Source organism: Gavialis gangeticus, unplaced genomic scaffold (genome assembly GCF_001723915.1).
Source record: "Gavialis gangeticus isolate Ggan-Ray unplaced genomic scaffold, GavGan_comp1, whole genome shotgun sequence".
NCBI classification, from domain to species: domain Eukaryota; kingdom Metazoa; phylum Chordata; order Crocodylia; family Gavialidae; genus Gavialis; species Gavialis gangeticus.
In genome coordinates, this window is record NW_017729022.1 from 159,751,202 (window position 1) to 159,773,667 (window position 22,466).

The following is a 22,466-nucleotide window of genomic DNA, read 5'->3' on the forward strand; positions in this document are numbered from 1 at the left end:
TCTCCAAGCTGCTGGGCTGCATATTGGCAATTGGATCAGTATCTGCCAATATGACTCCTTAATAATCGTCCATTGGTATTGGCCCAAAAAATCTTTATTGGTGCACCCCTACTTACAGTCCAAGAGGTTAAGCATCCAGGTTCTAATATCCCTAACTTCTAGCATGCTGCCTTCAAATCAGTGAGTTGAGAGGGCCTAATACCCCTTGATAGGCGCTTTCCAGCTTTTGTAGCATATCGCTTCTACAGGAATGAACTTCATTCTTTACAAATTGAATGCTTCTATATCTATTGTAGATGTCTAAAATGTGCACTCAGCTAACAGTGTCATTTCTTAAAACAGAACATACCAGTTTCTGAGATGGAAAGTTATGGTATTAATTTATATGAACAAGTCACATATTTAGTAATATCATAGTTCAGAAATTAAAGTGTGGTTTTACATGTTTAGAGTAAGTTCTTTTGTTATGTGAACAATGTAATAATCTGTTCTACTTAAAAAAACAAACAAAAAATCCTTCCATACCAACAGCCTTTTACCAAACTCTTGCATTTATTTAGCCGTTAATTGTATCTGACCTTGAGTTGAAGTTAATGATGTTAATATGAAAACACTTCTAGCCAAACTTACTCTGTATTAGAAATTCTTTTCAGGTTCCCCCTTTGTTCAAACAGCCCCCTCAGTGGGCTATAATTCCCTCAACTCCAAAAAATAAATGAAGTGGCAATAAATACAACTTTGATATCTACTGTGTTTTGAGTTCCAAGTTCTATACCCTTGAAACTACCTTTTGTCTCTTTGAAGTTGATGACTGTCCATGATTATGCCTATATTACCATATTTACTTGAATATAAGATGTTCCCCCATAATTAGTTTCTATATATGGAAAATGTATAAATTTGTTATAATTTTCCAGTAATAGAATCAAATTATTGGAGGTTTGCCTTGAGTATGTCCCCCTCCAACTTCTACAGCAGGGAAAATAAATCTGGGGGGTCAGATAGCCCCCTTGCCCTTTGCCCCCAACTTCTTCTCCTGTAACTCATTCCCATCTGCCCACACCCACTTTGTCAGACCCTGCTCTTCTTGAGCACGTGAAAATGAGGAGCAAATTTGAAAATACTATCTTTGAAATAAATATGCCTGTAGTAATTTGCACATAAGCAAATTACTATGGGTACCCATAGACTTACGCTGCAAGTTTTAGCACAGCTAATCCATAAACACCCTTGTAAGCAGCACTCTTGTACCTACTTATATGTAGTACAAACTATGCATGATACTAGCATTGCTCAGTATGTATGTATATTCCAGATACGCCCCTCCCCTCTGCCCACACACACAAAGGATCCATGTGCTAATTAGCCCCCCACTTATGACTGGAACTGAGTTTTCTTGTCAAGTCCTGGGATCCTTCAAAATTTTATATGCAGGTAAGGTGCAGGGCAATCTAGGCTGGCTGCACCGCATGGAGGGCAGGGCCACATTAATCACATGCGACAGGCTGAGGACAATAGAGGGACTCTGGGCAAACTGCTTGGGGCCCTGTTTTGTGATGTTTGCCAGACATTTAAGGCTGGTGAAAACATAGGTGCTGACTTTGGTTTTTGGTGGTGGGTGTTTGCTGATGTAAAAAAATTTAAATTAAAAAAATCATGCTTTAGTTTAAACTTGGCATGTTTCTGTGTTGAGCCCTGCGCGTGCCCAGAAGAGTGCCTATCATGGGGTTCAATTCAGTTTGCCTGACGTCTGTAAAGATTGGGTACTTTAGTTGTGCTTTTTTGGGACTTTTATCTAATAGCTGATTGAATCAGTTTTAGCTAAAAGCATCAAAAAGTCCCACTAAAGCACCCAATTACAGACATTGAAGAGCTGTGTTGAAGTAACACGCTGCTTCTTTCGGTAAAGTGTGGGGGGATTTCTGCAGGGTTGGGGGAGCATGATTTAACATCTGCAAGCAGAAATCTAACATGTAAAATCAAAATGGCTATGGGTTGTTGCTGCTGAGCATCTGCTATTTTTTTTGGTGGGTGCTTGAGCCCCGGAGCACCCGCAGAGTTGGCGCCTATGGATGAAGAAACAGGAATCATTGGAAATGGGAAAGAAAGGCGTAGCTCAGCTGTGGGAGTGAAGAGGAAGTAAAAATGTGTGTAGTGTAGTAGCTCACCACGACTTGAAAAAGAGTCAGTGCTGAAGGGGAGTGAATACAATGACATTTCTTATTCAGATGGGTTACACTAATTTATCTTTGGTAGTCTTGGCCTTTCTACCAAGCACTTTTTCTTGAAGGGAAAGGTATCAGGGCTGGCTCTGGCCCTTCCAATTTTGGCCTGGTATTGCAGTGCCTTCAGACCCGATGCCAGTTCCCTGCAGAGAGAATGCCCGTCCATTTTTTCAACAGTTATGCGCACTCAAAAATAAAAAATGTTCCTATCAGCATATTTGGCCAATATGGGCAATGTTGACTGCATTTAATCAACTACATATTTCGCTTCCATGACTAAGCACATACTGCTTTTAGCATCAGCTTAATGATAGACAATCGTTTAATGAGGTTTCTTTGTATGGAAATGTAAGATGAGAAACTTTTTTCCTCATGCTGATTGTGGGGGAAAAACCTTATCTTATATTTGAGTATATATGCTATTTTTATGATCACAGATCTACGAAAAAAGAAATGGAAATGACCATAATCTACATAACTTCGGACTTTCTGCTATTTTTTGCAGAAATAAATTGTTCATGCACAAAGGAACATTTTGAGAAATGTGGATTGTCATTGAACCAGATAGTGTTGTTGATAAGGGGTGAGTTTTCAGATGGGTTAGAATGGGTTGAATTTACAGAAACATTAACTGGAATTTCCAGCTGTCCAGCCTGCCAGACAATGGGTGGGGAGGGGCCAGGGAAAAGCTCTCCCGCCACCCCCACACGCAGCCACCACCCGCCCTCCCCTGCTTCATGTTATCTGAAAACCCCTGCTGGGTTATTTCAGATTACCAGAATTTGTACATAACAGGTAATCGTCTTACCCCAGAGATGCCAGATAACAAAGATTTTGCTGTATCACATGATAAAAGTGACTGTCCAGCTATGAAAAGAGCCAGCCAGCTACAAAGTTAGTTCTTGAAAATGTTTAACAATTCTATAGCTGGTTTCTCTCCAGCTTCAATTTGAACATGTAGCAGGGCCCTGAAAAATCCATGCTTCTCCTGAACAAGGGATTTGACACATGTGGCAGTTAATCACTTTCTGGGCTACTTTACAGTGCATATACTCTTATGTTCTGATAACTACAGAGGTTACATGCAAGGGTTTTCATCTGTCTATTATGCTACATCAGAATAAACTCCTCTGCAGTAGAAGTTCCATAAAGTTGATTTTACTGAGATCCTGTTGTGCTTTTGAATAAGGGATTCATGCACATTATCCCTATTCTTGACAACTCTGAAATGAAATTTCTCAAATCATATAGTAAAGAGAAAAGTTTTATCTGTTCATATATGGAAACATTTTTTGCAGCATAGAAGGGTGGCAGAGGGGGGATTTAGAGAGGACACAAGGCAGTGGATCCTGTTACACTCCATGAAATATGACATGTTCATCCATGAAAAATAAAGTAAAAAAAATACAGCCTTAATTCATGCTCCATGGCTAGCATGCATTTGTAACTTAGCGCTAACATACCAATACAATATAAAAACAGTAAATTCAAATTACTCTTAGCCTGAGGTAGATGAAATTATTCCATTTTGAAGAAAAGCTTACTGCATAAACATAGCATTAAAATAGTTTATTTTAAGTTTAAAGTAGCAGTATGTCCTCCCCATATTATTATATATTAAAATTTCCATTCATACCTGAAGGGAACAGTTGGAGAGAGTAGCTTGGGAACTTTAAAAATGAACATCATAATAATTACTTTAGGACTATATGGTAGATCCAGCTTTTATATACTTACATTAATGGGCCATATTAGCTGAGTTGTTCACATGTATGCTTTTCATTGAGTATGGACAATTGCTTGTTCTAGTCATGTTCATTTCTCTGAGCAACAAATAAGATATCAATATTGTTAATATGTTAAATCTCATTTATTAATACAAGTGGTTGGATTTTTTTGTTTAATTGTGAAAATCTTCCTATTGTACTCAGATATTAGGATTGTATTTTGCAATTAATTGTTATGTATTTTAACTCCTGTGGAGCTAGAAAAAATGTCATCAACAGCATTTTATTTATTTCTAACTTTTGCTTTTCTTCTTCCCTCCTGGGTTTTGCCTGCTTTGGCCAACTAGAAGTAACTTGTTTTTTCTTGGCTGTAAGTCAACTGCCTCTGTTTTTTGTTTTGATGTTTAATTATCTTGTTTATGAAAAGAACAGAAAGATCCTAGTCAAATCATGTTCTTAGACAAAGCCATACATTTCCACGTTAGATGTAATAACAAAATACCAAAAATAAATAAATAAGAAACATTTCTATTTTTCTTTAGGATATGTCAGCTCGAGGATCATCTTCACAGCTTCCTAAACCTTTTGATCCTGAGCCAGTAGCTAAATATGGCACACTGGATGTGACTTTTGACTATGACTCACAAGAACAGAAGCTTCTGGTAACAGTGACAGCTGTCACAGACATTCCAACATATAACAGGACAGGTGGAAACTCATGGCAAGTACACCTAGTTCTTCTACCTATAAAGAAACAGAGAGCAAAAACCAGCATCCAACGGGGACCATGCCCTGTCTTCACTGAGACATTCAAATTTAATCATGTTGAATCTGAGATGATTGGGAATTATGCAGTTCGTTTTAGACTGTACAGTGTACGTCGTGTGAAAAAAGAGAGGATTGTGGGGGAAAAGATTTTTTACTTAACAAAATTGAATCTTCAAGAGAAGATGTCAGTACCAGTGATCTTGGAACCTTCTTACAGTATTTCTGTGAGTATTAAACAAAGCAGAATTAAGTGTGTGTGTGTGTGTGTGTGTGTATTATGTAATATATATAGTCCTGAATTTAGTAACAATACTGTCTGTATTTATACTCAGTGCATCTACTAGCTTTTCCCCCTGGTGCACTTATGCAGAATAATAGTTTTCTTACAGATTCAGACATCAAAATAGCTACTGTCATTGCATTTATTTGTCACCTATAAAGGCTGCCCATAGTTTTACATTTTAATCTGTAACTTCCACAGTACAAATGTTCTTTCTATGAGGAGTAGGATAAAATCATTGTAACACCTTGAAATCGGACATATGATTTTTGCAAGACATCCTATTAATCAATACACTTTCATTTTTACAAAATCTGTATTTTCTGCTCCTTTCCATTTTGATCTGATCCAATTCATTATACAGTGTGTAAGTTTTGCCATAGATAAAGAAAATGGGAAACTTGAAGGGGCCTGAACTCATGTTTTAAAAATTTCGAAGTAGGAAGATATGAATGATTAATAGGTTTGGTTCTGTGGCTGAACCAAAGAAAAAAGGAGGAAAATGGTTCTGATCAAACTAAATATTAATGTATTTCAGTTTTCCACTGTTCTTTGAGTCCTAGAAGCAGGGCAATAACTGTTTAAGTTTGGGGAGCTGCAAGGACCACTTAGAATTTGTAAACCCCACTTCTAGGTAGGCTAAAAATCCAGAACCAATCCTGTCATACCTTGGGGCTAGTCTGTTTTGTTGTTGAACCATATTTTAAAGCATTTGAAGTTACCAAATAAAAAATCGGCACGTACCTGAATAATAAATTATTTTTATTTTTATCAATTCTGTATCAAGTATATCTTCTGTGTAGGGGGCTTCAGTGTTGCATCTCTACATGCTAATAGCAAGTATTTGTGGTACACATAAAATTATCATAACTGCTGTGCTACGTAATCTATAATGTGGAATCTAAATGATCAGTTTTCTTTACTTCCACAAAGAGAGTTTTCTTGTAGAAGAGAGAGCAGTTCTTGCAATACTTCATGAATAGCTTTTCTGGTACATATACATTTCATGTCTGCTGTTGAGCAGGCATAATGATCTTTTATCTTCTATCCCTGTGCCAATCATCTCACTGTGAAGAATTCAGTTTTTAAGTTTCTCACTCCCCAGGACATTCTCCTTTCAGAAGTATGCTGATTTCTTAGCTGTGATCTGAATGGTAGTGACTAGACAGCATTGGCAGGTATGTGCATCAAGTATTAGTTACAGGTACTTAATGCAGCATCTGGAGTGTCCAAGAAACATTTGAGTTCACATTGTCTTTTATACTAGGGACAGACATTCATAAGGCCTGAGTCTGAATTGATTCAGTCTTTGCAGGTTAATCTAACCTGCCTTGGCTAAATCAGTTTTGTAACTGAACTGACATCCCAGAAATGCAGAAACATGCCTGCAGTGGCTCAAGCTAGAAGCCAGAGGGCGTTAGAGCAGCCCTCCTTTCCACAGTATGGAGCTGAGGAGGCTGTAGCCTGGCTCTGGCAGGAGCTCTGATTAGCCCAGCAGGGAATTGATAAGTGTATATCACCCAATTAAAAAAACAACAGAAGAACATTACCAACAACTTATTGATTCTGACTGTTGATTCAGCACCAGCCATAGCCAGCATGTGGTCTGGTAGCTAATATACAGACACTTCCTCAGAAAGGCACAGGGGAGGGGGGGAATTCCTGCTTAGCAGGGAGTGGTGTGGGGGAGGGAGGGGGCCTGCAGCCAGGGAGCAGAGGGGAGAAGCCAGCCCTGGTGTGGAGCAGAGAACCCTACCCAGCCCAGAGAGCATGCTGGGAGTGCCTGGTTTATCTTAAACCAGCAAGGGGTCTGGGACAGACATTGCATAAACCAGTTTGAATCAAATCAGTTAAGCCTAATACTGATTATTCACATGGATCATTTTAGAAGTTGGTGTTTACTCAGCCATTATAAATTTCTCCATGCATCATGTTTAAGGCTTGTTTCATGTTGCTCGGACCTATATGACCATCTAGATAGTGGCTCTACAGAACGTGCTAGGGCTGTATTTATCAGCTTATTGCTGTATTTACTCAATTCCAAAATGCAGCTTTTCCCCCATATAACATGGGGGTGGAACCCCCTCATCTTGCAATCAAATATGAGGTGGCAGAGGGGCAGGCAGTTGCTGTGGCTCCTACCTCTGGGCCACCTCTGCTATCCCTTGCCATCTTCCCTCTACCCTATCTTTCCTCCCCCTTCTGCCCTGCCACTTACCTTTGTCCCAGTCCTGCTCTAGCCGGGGGCATGGATAAAGCATGCTCCAGCTCCAACCTCACTCCTGCGGTGCTGGGGACATGGCAGCTCTGCCACCAGGTCTGGGGCTCAGATGCAGCTGCTGCTGCTGCTACTACTGAGTTGCACTGGGGCCAAGTACAAATGTGCTTTGTTCCCTAGCCTGGAGTGGGGTCAGAGTCTACCAGAGCAAGGGTAAGTGGCAGGGGTGGGGGGAGATTTGGGGTGGGAGGGTAGGCAGAGGCTGCAGAAAGCAGGGAGATGAGTGAAAGTGGGAGCAGGGGGCTGAGGCTGAGTGTGGGGGGGGGCAGAGGGCAGGGGGGCAGGCAGCAGAAGGCAATGCATGGGAAGTCGAAGGGCAGGGATCAAGCTGCTTACCCCGCTCCCAACACTGCTTGATTTGCCTCCTTGCCATATGTTTCCCAGTTACTGTGGTAGTGGGGATGAATTTATGATGACCCTCCAAAAATTGGATTCTACACATGGAAAATACAGGGTTGCCTATTTGACTGGTTAAATAACATTCAGTCAAACATTGCTCAAAATTTGTAAAGATATAAATAAATAAATTCCCAATAGGTCCAAATAATGCACAGAAAAGACACAAATTTTCCCTTAAGAAATATGTTAAAAAACAATAAAAACTCATATTTCTGTCAAGAAAACAACAAAAAAATGTAGTTTTTAAGAAAATTACTGCAGTCTTTAACCAGTCAAAAATATGCAGTCAACTGACTGGTCAAATTGACAATATTTGACCAGTCAGTTGACCAGCTTACCAACCCTAGGAAAATTTTGTAACAGATTTATAAATTTTCCAAGTCTATAATGGGGTCATCTTGGATTCAGGTTGTTGCACAAATAACTAGTTGCTCAAATGATGAGTGAGACCTTATGAGGGAGATAAGGCAAGATGCTGTGTCTATTGATTATAATATTTAACAGAGCGCTCATACATGGACGCGCACACACACACGCATGCACACTTCTGCAGATGCTAAGATATGCCTTTCATTATTTGGATTCACATCTTTCTTGTGCTTTGACTCTCTCTTTGCAGGTACATGCTTCTTCTAGAGTTCTTTTCTTTCCCTCAGATCTTACATTCTAACACAGAAATTCTGAGTTAATTTTCTCCATTTCAGACCTGAAGATTTTCAGCCGAGTATTTACTTTTTAAATCCGTGCACTCTGTATCCAGTTTCAGATGCACATTTCTATTCATATGGTACCTTTTGAGAGAGGTCCTTGTAGCCCTAGCAGGTTAGCCTTTTGTCAGTGCTTTTGACTCATCTAATTCTGACCTTGAGCTGCATGTTTCACTGTACAATTCCTGTCTTTCTGATGTGCTTAATCAGCTAGCAGCGGGGTCCCAGGAGAACTCCACTTCTTACCCTTTTCTGTAGTTTACGTGATAGCTGTAAAAGCCAAAGCAGATCATTTTCAAACAGCAAAACATATGGTGATCCCCAGGCCATGAGATTTAACACAACCTGAACAAATCATATGGGGCATCACTAGCAGACTTAATTAGAATTGGGTGAACTATTCATGGAAAACAGTTTAATTGACAAATATTGTCCCCTTTTCCGTATTGTGAACAGATTTTGAGCATTACAAATTGTTCATTATTACAAGCGATTCAATGAATGCTTTATGCAAACAAATGGTAGTTCATTGATTGTCTGTAAACTGGATTCAGTGCACAGTTGAGATCACTTAGTCATATTTTTGTTCCTTGAATGAATGGTTGTAATGGTAGAAAAGCAGCAAGATTTTTTGCCCTTTGATTCTTTCCATTGTGTGTGGGAGTAGTTCATAGAGCGAGGAGGGGGCTGGTCAGGAGGATTAAGGACATTTGAGTATATTTTGGCTTTCTTTCCTTCCTCCCTGCAACAACAGACATCAGTGATTGCACAGATGGTGAGAAAAGGCAGGAAAGGGAAACAAAGCTCTGAGGCTGTGTTCAGGAGGGAAGTAGAATTTTGTCAAAAATTGAAGTTCCGAAAAAATTTACCTTCTAATTCTCACTAATTAGGGAAGATTTCGTCCAAGGTTTGGTCCAAGTCTGCCATTACTTGTCCTTCTGAGATTGGGAGTCAGGACAAGCTAAAAAAATATTAATGAAGGACATCCCTTTCAGTTGTCTTCATCTCTATTCCATAAAATTTGCTTAGTATTAATGTGTCAGTCTACCCAGAATCAGGTTCTTTCCCTGTTATACTGTGAAAAAAATGCATTAGACAAATAATTCTTAACATTTGGAGACTTGAGCACCCCCTCCATAACTTTTCTGAATTTAGTGGCACCCCATTTTGGGAACTAATTTATTTCTCACTCTGTGGCACCCTTGAAAAGATCTCACTGGGTGGCAGGGTGGACAGCGGTGGTGCACAGTGTTCAACACTGGCAGGGGTTGTTTAATGGGCAGATTGGGGAACTTGGGTTTGGATCATTAGAACCCTGAAGGAGGTGGGACCTAGATGATAGGGGAGGTGCAGAAGTTGGTGCCAGGTGAGGGTGGCAGGGGCATCAGCTCATTCCGGCTTCTGTTCCCTCTCTGCTCCCACCACTGCAGTTGCTCCTCTGGGAACTTGCATGCCAATAACTGGGGCCACTTGCCCCTGCAGCCCCTCCCACCACCTCCATGGGAGAACAACAGATGTGCCATACTGGGTCTCATTCTAGCCATTATGAAAATTTTATTTTAAATTTTATTTAAAAATTGAATTTTTGAATTTGAAAATTTGAATTTTATTTTAACCCAATTGCTTAGTAAAAATCAAAAGAATTCCACACGTAATGTGAATATTATTATTACAGAATGTTGTTGACAAAAGGCTCTTTGGAATTTACAAGTAGAAAGCAGGGCAACATTTAGTGTGTTAAAAATTACTAAAGAAAAAAGTTTCATGAACTGAAGTTACAGAAGGGTAATAACAGTAAAATATTTGGTATCATAATTGTGCTTTAAACTGATTTAGGCTTCAACTCTGCAAAAGTTAAATTTAAATGTTAAAGTTAAACACTTAACTTTATTTCCATGGCTAGTAAGTTTAGTTAGGCCAGTTGTTCTCAACCTTTTTTGACTCAAGGTGCACCCCTCAGAAAATACCATCCCTTAGTGTTCATTCATTTTTTGACTACTGACATATAACAGCACTTTTTTATGCTGCAAAGAATTCAAGAAGATAACAGGGCAGGATGTTTTAACACTGTAGGTTCCTATTTGAAATCTCTTGGTTTATCATATGAATCATATTTGCACACTTAACAGCGCTCAAATCCCTTGGCACACTTAAAAGGATCTCAGGACACCCCAGGGTGCCACATCACCCTGGTTGAGAATCACTGAGTTAGGCCTTACTTCAGGAAACCAGTAAGCATCTGTTCTCACACCTTCCTGAACAAGAATGCTTTTCTGAGTTGGAAACTTCTGTGCATAAATTTATATAATGCTTAAGTATTTGCAGATTAAACATCTAAATCAGCTGGAATCACAATAGGAACAGCATATACTCTACTAGTTTTATCATACTGCAATTTCATAAATGGAAGGTTTTTTTTATACTTTATCTACACTGAAATTGCTGGGACTACTCTGGTTCTTAAAGTTAAGCATGTGCTTAAATGTTTACAGGATCATTGCCTTCATTTGTATCTTATCACTGAAAACCTTTGCTCATATAAGCAAATGCTACAGGACACTAAAGGTGTTTACATTTTAATATTAATAACTTTGAACTCTTAACAATGTGAGCATCTATTAAAAAGCCTCTTATAGTGAGAATTAGGTCTAAAATGAATAACTTTGATACTTATGCTTCTGGTTCTCCTCTGCCAGACACAGCAATGGATCTGCATAGGGATCTATGTGAGGTTACGCTTTCTAATTCCTGTTCCTGTCTCATCGCTAGCTTCTAAGTCACTTTGTTCAGAGGCTTATCTTTGTACTGTGGTCCATCTCCAACTGGCAGCTTCCAATGGATCTATCTACGTGCTGGTCCAATTTCAGAGCTTGGCATCCAACTTTTCCCTTTCCTGACATGCTCATAGTTTGCTTCTACATCTGGTTTCACATGACTGGATCCAGTAGTGAGTCAGAAGTAGCAGTTCCACATCAATACAAAAAGCTGTAGGCCAAACCTCAGATCGGTCTGTATGCAAGTATCTGGCAGAAGAGAACCATATTTAAAAAATCTCTCTGAGGTTTTGCCTAGACACAAGATGAATTCTTGAGTCCATTGAAGTCAGTTGCAAAGCTTCTTTTAGTCCTCAGCCATTTCAGAATTCACTATATTTTCTCTCATTCCCCCCCACCCCTTCCAAATAAGGACGTGCATCTTGTTTATGGAAGGCAGAATACAGAACAGAAGATTTTTCTAGAGTCATGGCATTTTCATAGAAAACCAGGACAGCAATAAGGCTGCCAGCTTCTTTCTCAGGCAGCAAGCAGGAGGGATAGCATCCAGCATTAATCCTTTCACAGACGCTTTCAAATTGGCAACTGTTTTTGGCTGCTTAGTTTGGCTGCTAAACCAAAAACTGCTGCCAGTCTGAGAGTACCTGTGAAAGGATTAACACTGGACTCTACCCCACCTACTTGCTGCCTGAGAGAGAAGCTGGCAACCTTTTTGTAGCAGCGTCTCCATGCTTCTGTTCCTCCATGCTTCTGTTCCAGTGAAGGAAAACAGCTTCCCCATTTAAGGCACAATTTTGGTGGACTGATTTTTTTGGGGGGAAATTGAGTATGGTATGTGAGTAAATGTGGTAGCTCATCATGTGCTGAGAAGTTGTCTTCCTATGGTTTTGAAATTGTTAGTGATTTCCTACATAAAAATCATAATATTTTCAGAACTGTAATACTCTGGTGGCCAGCCAACCAGGAGAAGTCATTTTTAAGTCTGAAAAGTTTTAAAACGATAGTGGATTGTACTAGAAAACCTCCCACCTAGAGTATAAACTATATTTGCAAGATTTCACCTTCTTTGTGTAACTGCTATATGGAAACAGCCATACTAAAACAGAGAAGTTTATTATTTCATACATATTTAACATTAGGTGTAAGTATTGCTTAACTCCTTGCCTCTGCTGAATGTGTTCCAGATACAAAAAATGTATGCAAATGCTGTCCCAGTTAAGTAGCAGTCAGTGCCATTCATTATTGTTAAGTTAAACTGGCTTCCTGGGAGCTAGCTACCTGTGTAAAACATCATGATTAATTGATGTATATTGTACCATCTGGAGGATTTCCTGAATTGTTATGTACTCTCAGATTTTGCCCATTGGCCCTGGAAAAAGCTAGATTTGGCCTCCTCTGGGCACAACAGTATCGAGGGACACAAAACAAAGAGGTGAAAGTTCCTACCTGTCTGTTGTTTTTGGTGACTTTGGAGGATTAGCATTAAGCCAGCAGCTAGTTATTGTGTTCAGGAAAGGTATGAGTTGCTGGCACATCATGTAAAACATTGAAAGACCTTCTCCTTACTTAACTGTTTCTCTCCGTAACAACAAATGCTTTATATTATCCATGTTTCTCTCGCTGCTCTATGGAGGTTTGGTATATGACATATAGGACCATAGAGAAGATTTCTAGTATTGGGTTTTCTGAAGTTTTCTAATACTTGCATGATGCATTATTGCCCCAGCAAAAGATTGTGATCATTCATGTATTTATTCTCACAATACTGCTTTGAAGTGCTGTTATCCCCACTTTACAGGTGGGGAACTGAGACAGAATAAGGGCCAGATCCACAAAAAAGGACTTAGGCACCTAACATGGAACTTAAGTAGGATTTAAGTACCATCGTACAACATTGAAATCCTCAAAATCCCTACTCAGCGCTTGCCTAACCTTGGAAGCTCCTGAAGTCCATAGGTGCCTTAGTTTTCAACATTAAAAATCCCCAGATGTCTTAAAGTTCTATTTTTGCACATCCCCAGAAGCACCTCACACTTGAAAGGGCTGAACATGCTATTAGCTAGCACATGAAAAATTCCATTGGGATGTGTACATTACATGGATGGCTGAGTTGGGATTGACTGTGGTTTATCCAAATCTTTCCCTGTCAGAGTGGAGTGAAATAGAGACATATTCTTGGCCAACTTTATTTTCTGTTCTATGCAGCTGTAACAAACATTGACATTTTGGTAGATTCTGGAATACATTTCTGCACTACTTGGAAATTGTTCAGTCTCTCTGGGCTAGGGGCAGTAGTCTTTTAACAGTGATGGAGGCAAAAGGAAAAACTCAGTCAGAATGCAGGTTGCTGCTACTTCCCTTGCCAATAATTCCCCCCTCTGCCCCTGCAGTTCTGACATGTTCACCACTCTCATGTGTGCGACCCAGCTATTGCTTCCCCTGCCACTCCTTTGCTACCCACACACTTCCTCTAGTGCCAGTTGCTGCCAACCCCTGCCACTGAGGTGTCTGGCTTCACAGGCTGGATAAAATTTCACAGGCCAGATCCAGCCCCTGGCTGGTAGATTGCTGATCCATGCTCTAAACTGAGTAGATCTATGGCCACCAAACAGACCATCTTATAAGCTAACAATTACGCATTTGGCAGCATGTGCTGAGGAGAGCTACTTTGCTGCCTGTGCAGCCAGCTTTTGGCTAATTATAAGCTTGAAGAAACCCAAGGTACTGTACCAATTAGCTCCTGGAAAAAACAAACCAAAACATGTTATGATAGGTAGAAATGAACCCAACTCAGGAACCCATCGTTCCTGAGTTAACCTATCTTGGAAGCATCCTGTACTTGTATTGATGGATGTTGTAGACCTGTATTTGGATAAGTGATATTGTATTTGGATTAAATGATATTGATGCCTTTCTTGTATGGATGTGACACTTTGACCTCCTGCTGGTGCTAGGGTGTTTTTGATGTTTCAAACATTATGCCTGGTTGTTGTGTGGGAGGGTTGTTTGTGCGGTTCTTAAGAATAGGTTCAACAAACACTTTTTACAGGGATGATCCTGCCTGAGCAGAGCATTGGACTAAATCAAGGGTCAGCAACATATGGCCAGCAGGCTGGATCTGGCCAGTGGAGCCAGAGAACCTTGCCCCTGCCTGCACCTATTTTGGAGCTGGGCACCTGGGAGCTTTGCCCACATTGCTGCTGCTCCTTTCTGCTCCCCGGTTCCCTGGCTGCAGCATGAGTGCAGCTTCCAGCTGGTGGGGAAATGAGCCAGAGCTGGGTAGCTTTCAGTTGCACCCATGCTGCAGCCAAGAGGCAAGGGAAGAGTGGAGGGAAATTGGGCAGCAGTGCACAAGCAGGTTCCAGCTGCTAGGCCCCAGCTCAGTTTTTCACTGGCTGGAAGCTTCAGCTGTGCTACAGCTGGGCAGCAGGGGGCTGGGAGAAGTGGCAGCAGCATGGGTGGAGCTCCCAGCAGCTTTGCCATTGCCTGGATGCGGACAAACCACACACCCACTACCCCTTGGCTGCTGACATGTCACTGAAGCCACCCAGCCCATGCTGGCCTGGAGCCGTTTCTCTTTTTGGGGTTTTTTGTTGTTCTCCCGCCCTGGCGGGGGGTCGGGCTAGAAGATCTACTAGGTCCCTTCCGACCCTAAATCTATGAAACTATGAATCTATAGCTTGTAAAGGTTGCTGACCCCTGGATTAGAAGACCTGAAGTGCCTTCCAGACCTCCTTCCTATTCTTCTATAACAACCTAAAGAATGCATACCTAGCAGGTAGGGAGACTGTACCAGTTATTCCTGCATATCTTACCTTAAGGTAATGGATGTGATAGAATGTCAAGTGCTGAGGTTTTGCAGTGTGCTGTAAATGTTTGAGTATCAAAGCATTAATTGTGAGGACTCAGTAAGCATTGTGCTGGATGCATTGTAGAGTTGGATAATATATAAGGGTTCCTACAGGTGTGTGGAGAGCATGCTCTGACTTGCAGGAAATCCAGCGCATTGGAACAGACTCGGTTAATCGAATCTTCTGGAGCACGGAAATTAATGTGTTCCGGTAGCCTTCCACATCACATGTATCAGTGCCCCCATGCTAAAAGAATGGTGGCAGGATGCTTTGAAATAAAACATGTTTGATCAGTTTTAGTTCAAAGAGCTCTGCCACCATTTTTTCAGTGCGAGGATGCTGGTAGACATGATGCGCGGGCACTTTTAATGAGCATAGCTTGCTAATCAAAGCACCAAGTGCCGCATCCCAAAGCACATGTAAAACTGCCATAAATGCCTGAGCAGCTGCTTTATGGTGAGCTGGAACTTGGCAAAAGAAGCATGGCTGCCTTAGGAAGCACTTGAAGGATGCTTTCAAGTGGCATCTGACACAAAGCAATATATCAGTTGACCACTGTGGCTGTGTCCAGATGAGTGTGGCTATGCAATATGTGGCACCTCAGACCACACATTCAGCTGTCTTCCATGCTGTAAAGGAGCAGTGTGGTAGGTTTTTCTGACCCCTGGATATCCAGGGATCAAAAAAAGCCCTGCACAAAAAAAAAAAAACGGAGTGGTGCACGCATGTGCTGCTCAAAACGCCTGGCTGGCTGACTTGCAGGATTGCTGCTGCTGTAGCCCCAGAAGGCCCCCAGGACCCTAGCTAAGGCTGCCAGAGCCAGTCCAGTAGTGCTGTCCCTAGCCTCCCCTACCTTACCTGGGGTAACCTGCTGTGCACCAGGGGGCACATGGCAAAGGTGTTCCCCCAGGACAGCTAGCAGCAGCATGAGGTGTCCCACCGCTAGTTGTCCCCAGGGAATCAAATGTCCACGCTCATGTCATGGCCTGTGAGTCTTTGGCATGTCACCAGACGTGGCGTGAGTCTTTGACTGCTGACAAGTGGGCAAAAAGTGAGATGCATCACACCTAAAGATACATGTGGTCCATAGCATCTTTGCAAGACAGAAAAGTACGTAAGGCAAAAAGAATGACTACGGCAGGGGGCTCATTTCAGAGCACACAAATGTGGGATTTGTGGAAGAGGCTGTTTGTCATATACTGGCTTTTTCCATCATGTGTGCACCTCCCACACCCTGACTCTGTCATCCAGTAATGAGGGAGGGAGGTGAGGCAATTAGGGCAGCAGCCCTGGACACTGGTTTTTCAAGGGCACAAAAATAATTGTTGTCTGCACTGACAGTGCAGCAGCCAGCACTGCCCTGTGTGCTGTCACTGCCTAGGGCACAGAGTTGCCTTGCTACACCTCTACTGTCATTCTCAATTGCAGGAGATCCATAAGAGCTACAAAGAGATACTTTTCAGGGGACAAAATGTTGCTGTTTAACACACCATTAGTTCTGTTTGCTAACGGGGAAAAATGCAGGACTAAGTCCCCAATCCCCAAGAGAATCACTTATGAGCCCCAGTCTTAAGGTCCAGATGATTAGAAAATATTCCCCACAAGTTAGGCGCTGCAACACCAACACTGTACTTCAGGGGTCAGTAACAGTTTGGGGCAGAATGCTAAAAATACCTGCAACCTCAACTTGTAAGATGTTTACGTGCCAGGGGCAGACAGCGGGGGAGCCACGAGGCATGTGTACCCCCTTCCCTGCTGTCCGCTCCAAGGTGTGCTTACCAAGCAAAATGCCTTCACGTGACATGCTCTGGCACCTGTGCTGGAGGTTGCCTACACCTACTGTCCTTGTTTTCTTTTACTGGTTAAGCGAGGAAAAAAGAATTAACTTTTATTTCTTTGTATGTATTAAATGTTATGTAGTAGGAACCTGTCAAATGAATAATATTTAACGGAAACATTTTCTACCTGAACCACTTCTAAAAGGAGCTTTGTTCTCTATTTTAGAACACACTAATAGAGATAAACAGTCCCAGATGGGCCTTACATATATATGCAAACTTTTTATTCCTGTAATTACTAGCAAGTGTACCTGTTCTAAGGATGTTGATCAAATAAATCCTGACTGTTTTGTGGTATATGTAGGGAAGATTTAGAGTATGAATAGATGCAGCAATTTTTATGATGACACAAAGGGAAAGCAAACAGATGCCTATACCATTTGTTACGCCACAGATGCCCAAAGGAATGGGATTGGACCCTGACAAAAGGTGGTTATAGTTCCTGCTGCTTTATTGTGGCAGATGTGTGCTAGCTGCCTGCTCTCTCCAGCTGCCCCAGGCAGGAAGCCCTGGGGCTTGAGGGGACCAGTCCAATGTGCCCTGAGAATTCCCATGGAGGACTGGGCTTCTCAAGCCCCTGGGAGTGCTGCCTGGCTTTCCCAGATTAGAGAGACACGCCAGGGATTCCCCAGGGCACGTCTCTGCAAGCAGAGAAACGTGGCTCATTGTCCTGCAGGTTCAGTGGACAGGCCAATGGGTGACGTGTTTCACTCAGTGAAGCAGATTGGCTGTGGCAGGACACATCCCTGGCACAGCTGATCCACTTCATTTGGCAATGTCTATTTGTACCCTTAGGTCAACAGGGACAACTGTTTTGTGTAACTGGGAAGCTTCATACCAGGGCACTGCTTGATTTTAACTGCTTAATGTTGTTATTTTGTGTGTACTATACAAATATCTTTTTGTCAAGGATAATCTAGGAAAAAATAACTATCACTGAAGCGTAGGTGTGGAGGGTACCTCAAAGAGTCATTTAGATCAGCCACCTGCACTGATATTAAATGAAATGCACTTAAACCATCCCTGAACAGTATTTGTCTAACTTGTTCTTAAAGGTCTTATGTGAAGGAGATTCCCCAACCCACTAAGTAGTCTGTTCCAGGATATTCCCTAATATCCACCCTAAATCTTCTTTTTTCTTCAGATTAAGCTGAGTCTGATTTGATTTGGTTTGTTTCAAGGGGAGGGAGGAGGAACCCTTTCTTATCAAATCAGTCAAAAACTTTTAGGACTGGTTATTTTTGGTAAATAATAACCTTTATTCTACAATCTTACTCTCAATGAAACTGCTGAGTCAGTGTGGCTTGGGAGGGTTGACAAGTGGATCCAATTAATATGGAGAGGCCCTTCAGTATTGTCATAAAATGAAAGGTTTATTGTATCTACTTTTATAGCAAATTGTACTAGTTAGCAATTTCGATTTTAATATTTAAAAGTTGGCGCTTGATGATTTTGTGTATAGTTGCCATAATATTGTACCCATGAGGTAGCTGGTAATACAAAATCCTCAACCCTTTTCTTAAAAAGTCTGGTAGAGCTCTTTTTGGCTTTTCTACTTTGTGCGCAGATTAAAATGCAAGAGAGGAATTGGAAAGTATCCCCTTGATATTGCTATGTTTTTAAGTAGTCATGTTGCCTGTGGAAGGAAGATTAAGCCCCACATGCACAAAAGGATTGAGGTAGCTAAAGTGAGAATTAGTGGAAATTCAGGTACCTAAACAAGAATGTGGTCATAAACCTCTGTCTGACTACTTAGGTGCTGAAAACAATAAGGGCCCAAATTTCACGAGGAAAGTTTTTTTGGTACCTAGAATTCTCCTTCTGCATATGTCAACATTGCTGCAATCTTAGGAGGACTGAACAGTGCAGCCTTTGTCTCAGGCTTAAGTCTATTTGGGATCCACAAACTCCACGTTCTAGTGCCTATGTCTTGGGAGGTGTTTCATCTAGTAAATGTATTCTGAACATGTGTAACACACTGAGGGCATTGAGTTTAACACAGAACACAGTGCTTTCGGCCACTTTTGTTCGAAAATATGAATGGAGAAGAAGGTAACTAGGCCAGTGCCCAACCTATCTTAGTGGTTAGAGAAATCATCCAGAAAAGGATATCTAGATTCAGTACTCTCTGTAATCTGAACTGGGATCAAACCCACATATCTTATCTTGAAGAGAATATCCTAACAGCTAATCTGGGGGGACATCCTCCAGCCTTCCTGTTGAAGCTGTGGTACTGTGGGAGTCTGGATTTGTGAGCCAAAAAAGAGACAGCTTGAGAGAGTGGCTGTTTATATCCTAGTGATTAGGACCATTGCTGGGAGTGGGAATATCTAGGTTCTGATTCCTTCTTCAGGGGCTTTTGTATACATATAATCCAAAAACGGTAGAATGTAAAATGTGGAAATGGTCCTGGGAACAGAATTCGGTTCTGTCCGCCTGCAAATGAAAGCCCCAACCATGAGGGTAAGGAGTTATATTCCCTTGTCTACTTTCTCTTTGTGACTCAATAAATCTTGGATTTCTGTCTGGGTATTGGCACAGTTTGAACAAAAGGGTGTGAGAGTGTCCCTTCCTACCCATAGTAGCCTACAGCTTGATGGTTAGGGCACTCTCACTGTCCTGGGAGATCGGAGATATTAATTTGAACCTCTTCAAGCTGAAAAAAACATTCAGTCTGGGTATACATACCACTTTATGGGAGGGTACATGAAACACTGTTTTCTCTAAAAGATGGACCCCAACATCACCATCATCTCTTCCTTTAGGTGTGTTTGAAAAGAAAAGGGTGATCTAGTTGTCTCCAAAAGCACATTTGAGAGCCTAAGTTCAGGAGGGTATTTTGGGCTGTGAACCCTAATCACAGGTAACTCAGGGAGGCACCTAAATTTAGGGGAGAGGCAGGAATTCAGACCCTCTCATCTCTTTGGCATTTCAGTACTGGCTTTGTTGCACATCTCCATCTTGTGTGCTGGCTGAAAAGAATACCGTTTCAATATAATGCTTGGGGATAATTGTGGCAAGTAAGTACCTAACTCAGGGTTATGGAGTCTGCTAATAAGGCCAAGCACCTGAAGGTTTGCAGTGGAGACAGAGAGTCCCTTCATGCATCTAGAGCTAAGTTATAAGCACTGATAACAAGGTTCACCCTGAAGATGATAAATAATTTTAATGTAGTTCTGTACCCACTCCATTGAACGAGGGACAAATATGTTGGAGAAAAAACTGTAGAAAAGGTACCCACTAATGTACAATATCCATGAATTTGAGCAGTTTAACGGGTAAATTTGCATAGCTTTTACCATGATGTTGAGCAACAACTCTCAGTAAAGGTTACTGTGATGGACAATTAAACTTGCTATGCATGAAAGTTTCTTGACGAGTAAACTTGCTCTGCGTGAAAGTTTCTTCAACAAGCACTGATCCCTCTCTGAGAGTAAATTCTTGTCTCCAACCATTACCTGGCTTGCTTTAGCATTGCAGATCAACACACAACCTACACCTTTCACGAAGTTTTCCATATTTTTCAGTTAATCAGGAATGATGATTTCTTTTCCTTCTGTTCTCTTTCTTCCATTGGTATGGTTGACTTTTGTCTTTGCACTCCTTGACTCTGGAGTCTTTTGTATCTCTTCCATCTGACCTGTCCACCTTGCAAACGCCAGACCTAAATCATCCCCAAACATCTAATTTCTCCCTTATGGCTGCGTTTATAGTGAATATCCTATGACCAGGCTGACTTCTACAAATACAGTATTTCCTCTTTCACATCTGTCATAATCCTAGGGAAATGGCTGTAGTTCTCCATTTTACTCAAATCCCACAGCTGCAATCTCAGGCCTTTTTTTTTTGGTCACCCTTGACTCACTCTTCAAAACCTCCTCTTCACCCATTTCTCTTTCTGTCTCTGCGCAGGATCTTGCCAAGATTTTCAAAAACAGTTTCACATTATGTAATACGATCTTTTCTCCCTCCCTTTGGTTTACCTTCCTTTCCCATTCAGACTCCTACAAAGCTCTGTTCTTCCTTCCTTGTTTCAGATGCAGGTGTTCCTCACCTGACTTTCTTCATTTAACTCCCTCCTCTGTTTTCTGGTAATCACATCTTATCCCCTCTCCTGCTATCCCTTGCACCCACTATTAATCCTTCCATCATTTTTTTCCTTAACTGCTCACTTTGTCAGAGCTGTGTCAAAAGTGGGTTCTTCTGGCTTGATGGCCAAAACAAAAAACAAATTAGCTTACGTTAACACAAATTGGGCATTGATTTTTGGACCTTTTGGATTAAATGAAAACATGCAGCATATTTTGTTTCAGATGAAATGAACAATGTTGTTTCATTTTTAGGTTATTTAACCCTTTTGAAAACCGTAAAACTCAATTTCTAAATAAGAGCCCTGTTTTGAAAGAAAAAAATGTTTTGTTTTGAAACATACTGAAACAAAACCTTTCTTCATTGTTTCTAAATTCTTTCCCCTACTTTTTAGACAAAATTATTAGCTGAAATGGACTTAAATTTGAGTAATGTTTTGGTACTTGGAATCCTCATTTTTTGGTTAAATTAGCATTTTCTGCTAATTTAATTCAGCAGCAAGTACTAATTTTTCTGAATTTGAATTAGCAGAAAAATGGTGACAAAATGGACCTATCTGTTTCCCCCTCATAATATAAAAAGGTCTATCCTATCTAAAAAAAACACATCATCTCTCCAATTTATGACCCATTTTCCTCCTCCCTTTAATCTCTGACTTAAAGCAATATCTTCTATTACCACCTGGAATTCCTCCAGATGTACCACAGATCCTCTAGCTTCTGTCCTTGCACTCAACTGAAAGTGCGCTTGCCAAAGTCTTTATGACCATGTCTTAATCAAAACTCAGAGCTAGTACTGTATCTTCATCTTCTTTGACCGACCAACTGCCTTTGACACAGTCAACTGTGTTCTTGAAATCTTGGCTTTTGTTACTCTGACCTCTCCTGGTTCTTGCACCTCTGCATTTGCTCTTTAGCATCCAAAGGAATCCTTGTCATTTTCCCCATTATATTTTTGGTGGAAGTTCTGCTGGGCTCTCCCTGGGTTTCCTCCTTTTCTCTTTATATGTTTTATCTCTGGATAATCTCAGCTTCAGTGTGTTATAAGGTGAGCCAATTCAGATGACAACTACTTTGGCATTTTGGGCAGTCTTGGTACGGTGGTTGCACTTTTTGTGGCCATGTCTATATTGCAAAATTATACCATGTTTGAATACAATTATGAATTGACTTTATTCTGACTGATTGCTGTAGAACTGTTTAACATGGTGTTGACTACTCATATTAAACTCTGGTCCCAACAAAATAAGAAGACAAATAAACATATTATGGAAAATTAAATGTGGTTTTAAAAGCGATGAAAAATTGTTCTTGTTCTTCACACCTGCCGTGGGAAGAGCGCATTATAAAACCATGCTGATCCAAAGGTGATATTATCCTTTCTTTGTTGGTTAATACTTTTGGAATGTACCGTGTATGTAGTACATGCTGGAATTGAGTTATCTTTCTAGTTTTATACTTTGTTCTTTATAATTAAGAAACAGGGCTTTCTTTTTATGTGTATACCAAAGAAGTAAAGTTTAAATGAAAT

General features: G+C 41.0%; 1 protein-coding gene across 3 annotated transcripts in view; it reads left to right on the forward strand.

The window, feature by feature from the left end:
* SYT14 (synaptotagmin 14) overlaps positions 1 to 22,466 on the forward strand; it is a 195,061-nt gene that overhangs the window by 158,966 nt on the left and 13,629 nt on the right. For all 3 annotated transcript variants that reach the window (XM_019516407.1, XM_019516406.1, XM_019516405.1), the window contains one exon: positions 4,495 to 4,944. In XM_019516407.1, coding sequence (XP_019371952.1) covers positions 4,495 to 4,944 — 450 coding nt within the window. The remainder of the gene's footprint in view (positions 1 to 4,494; positions 4,945 to 22,466) is intronic.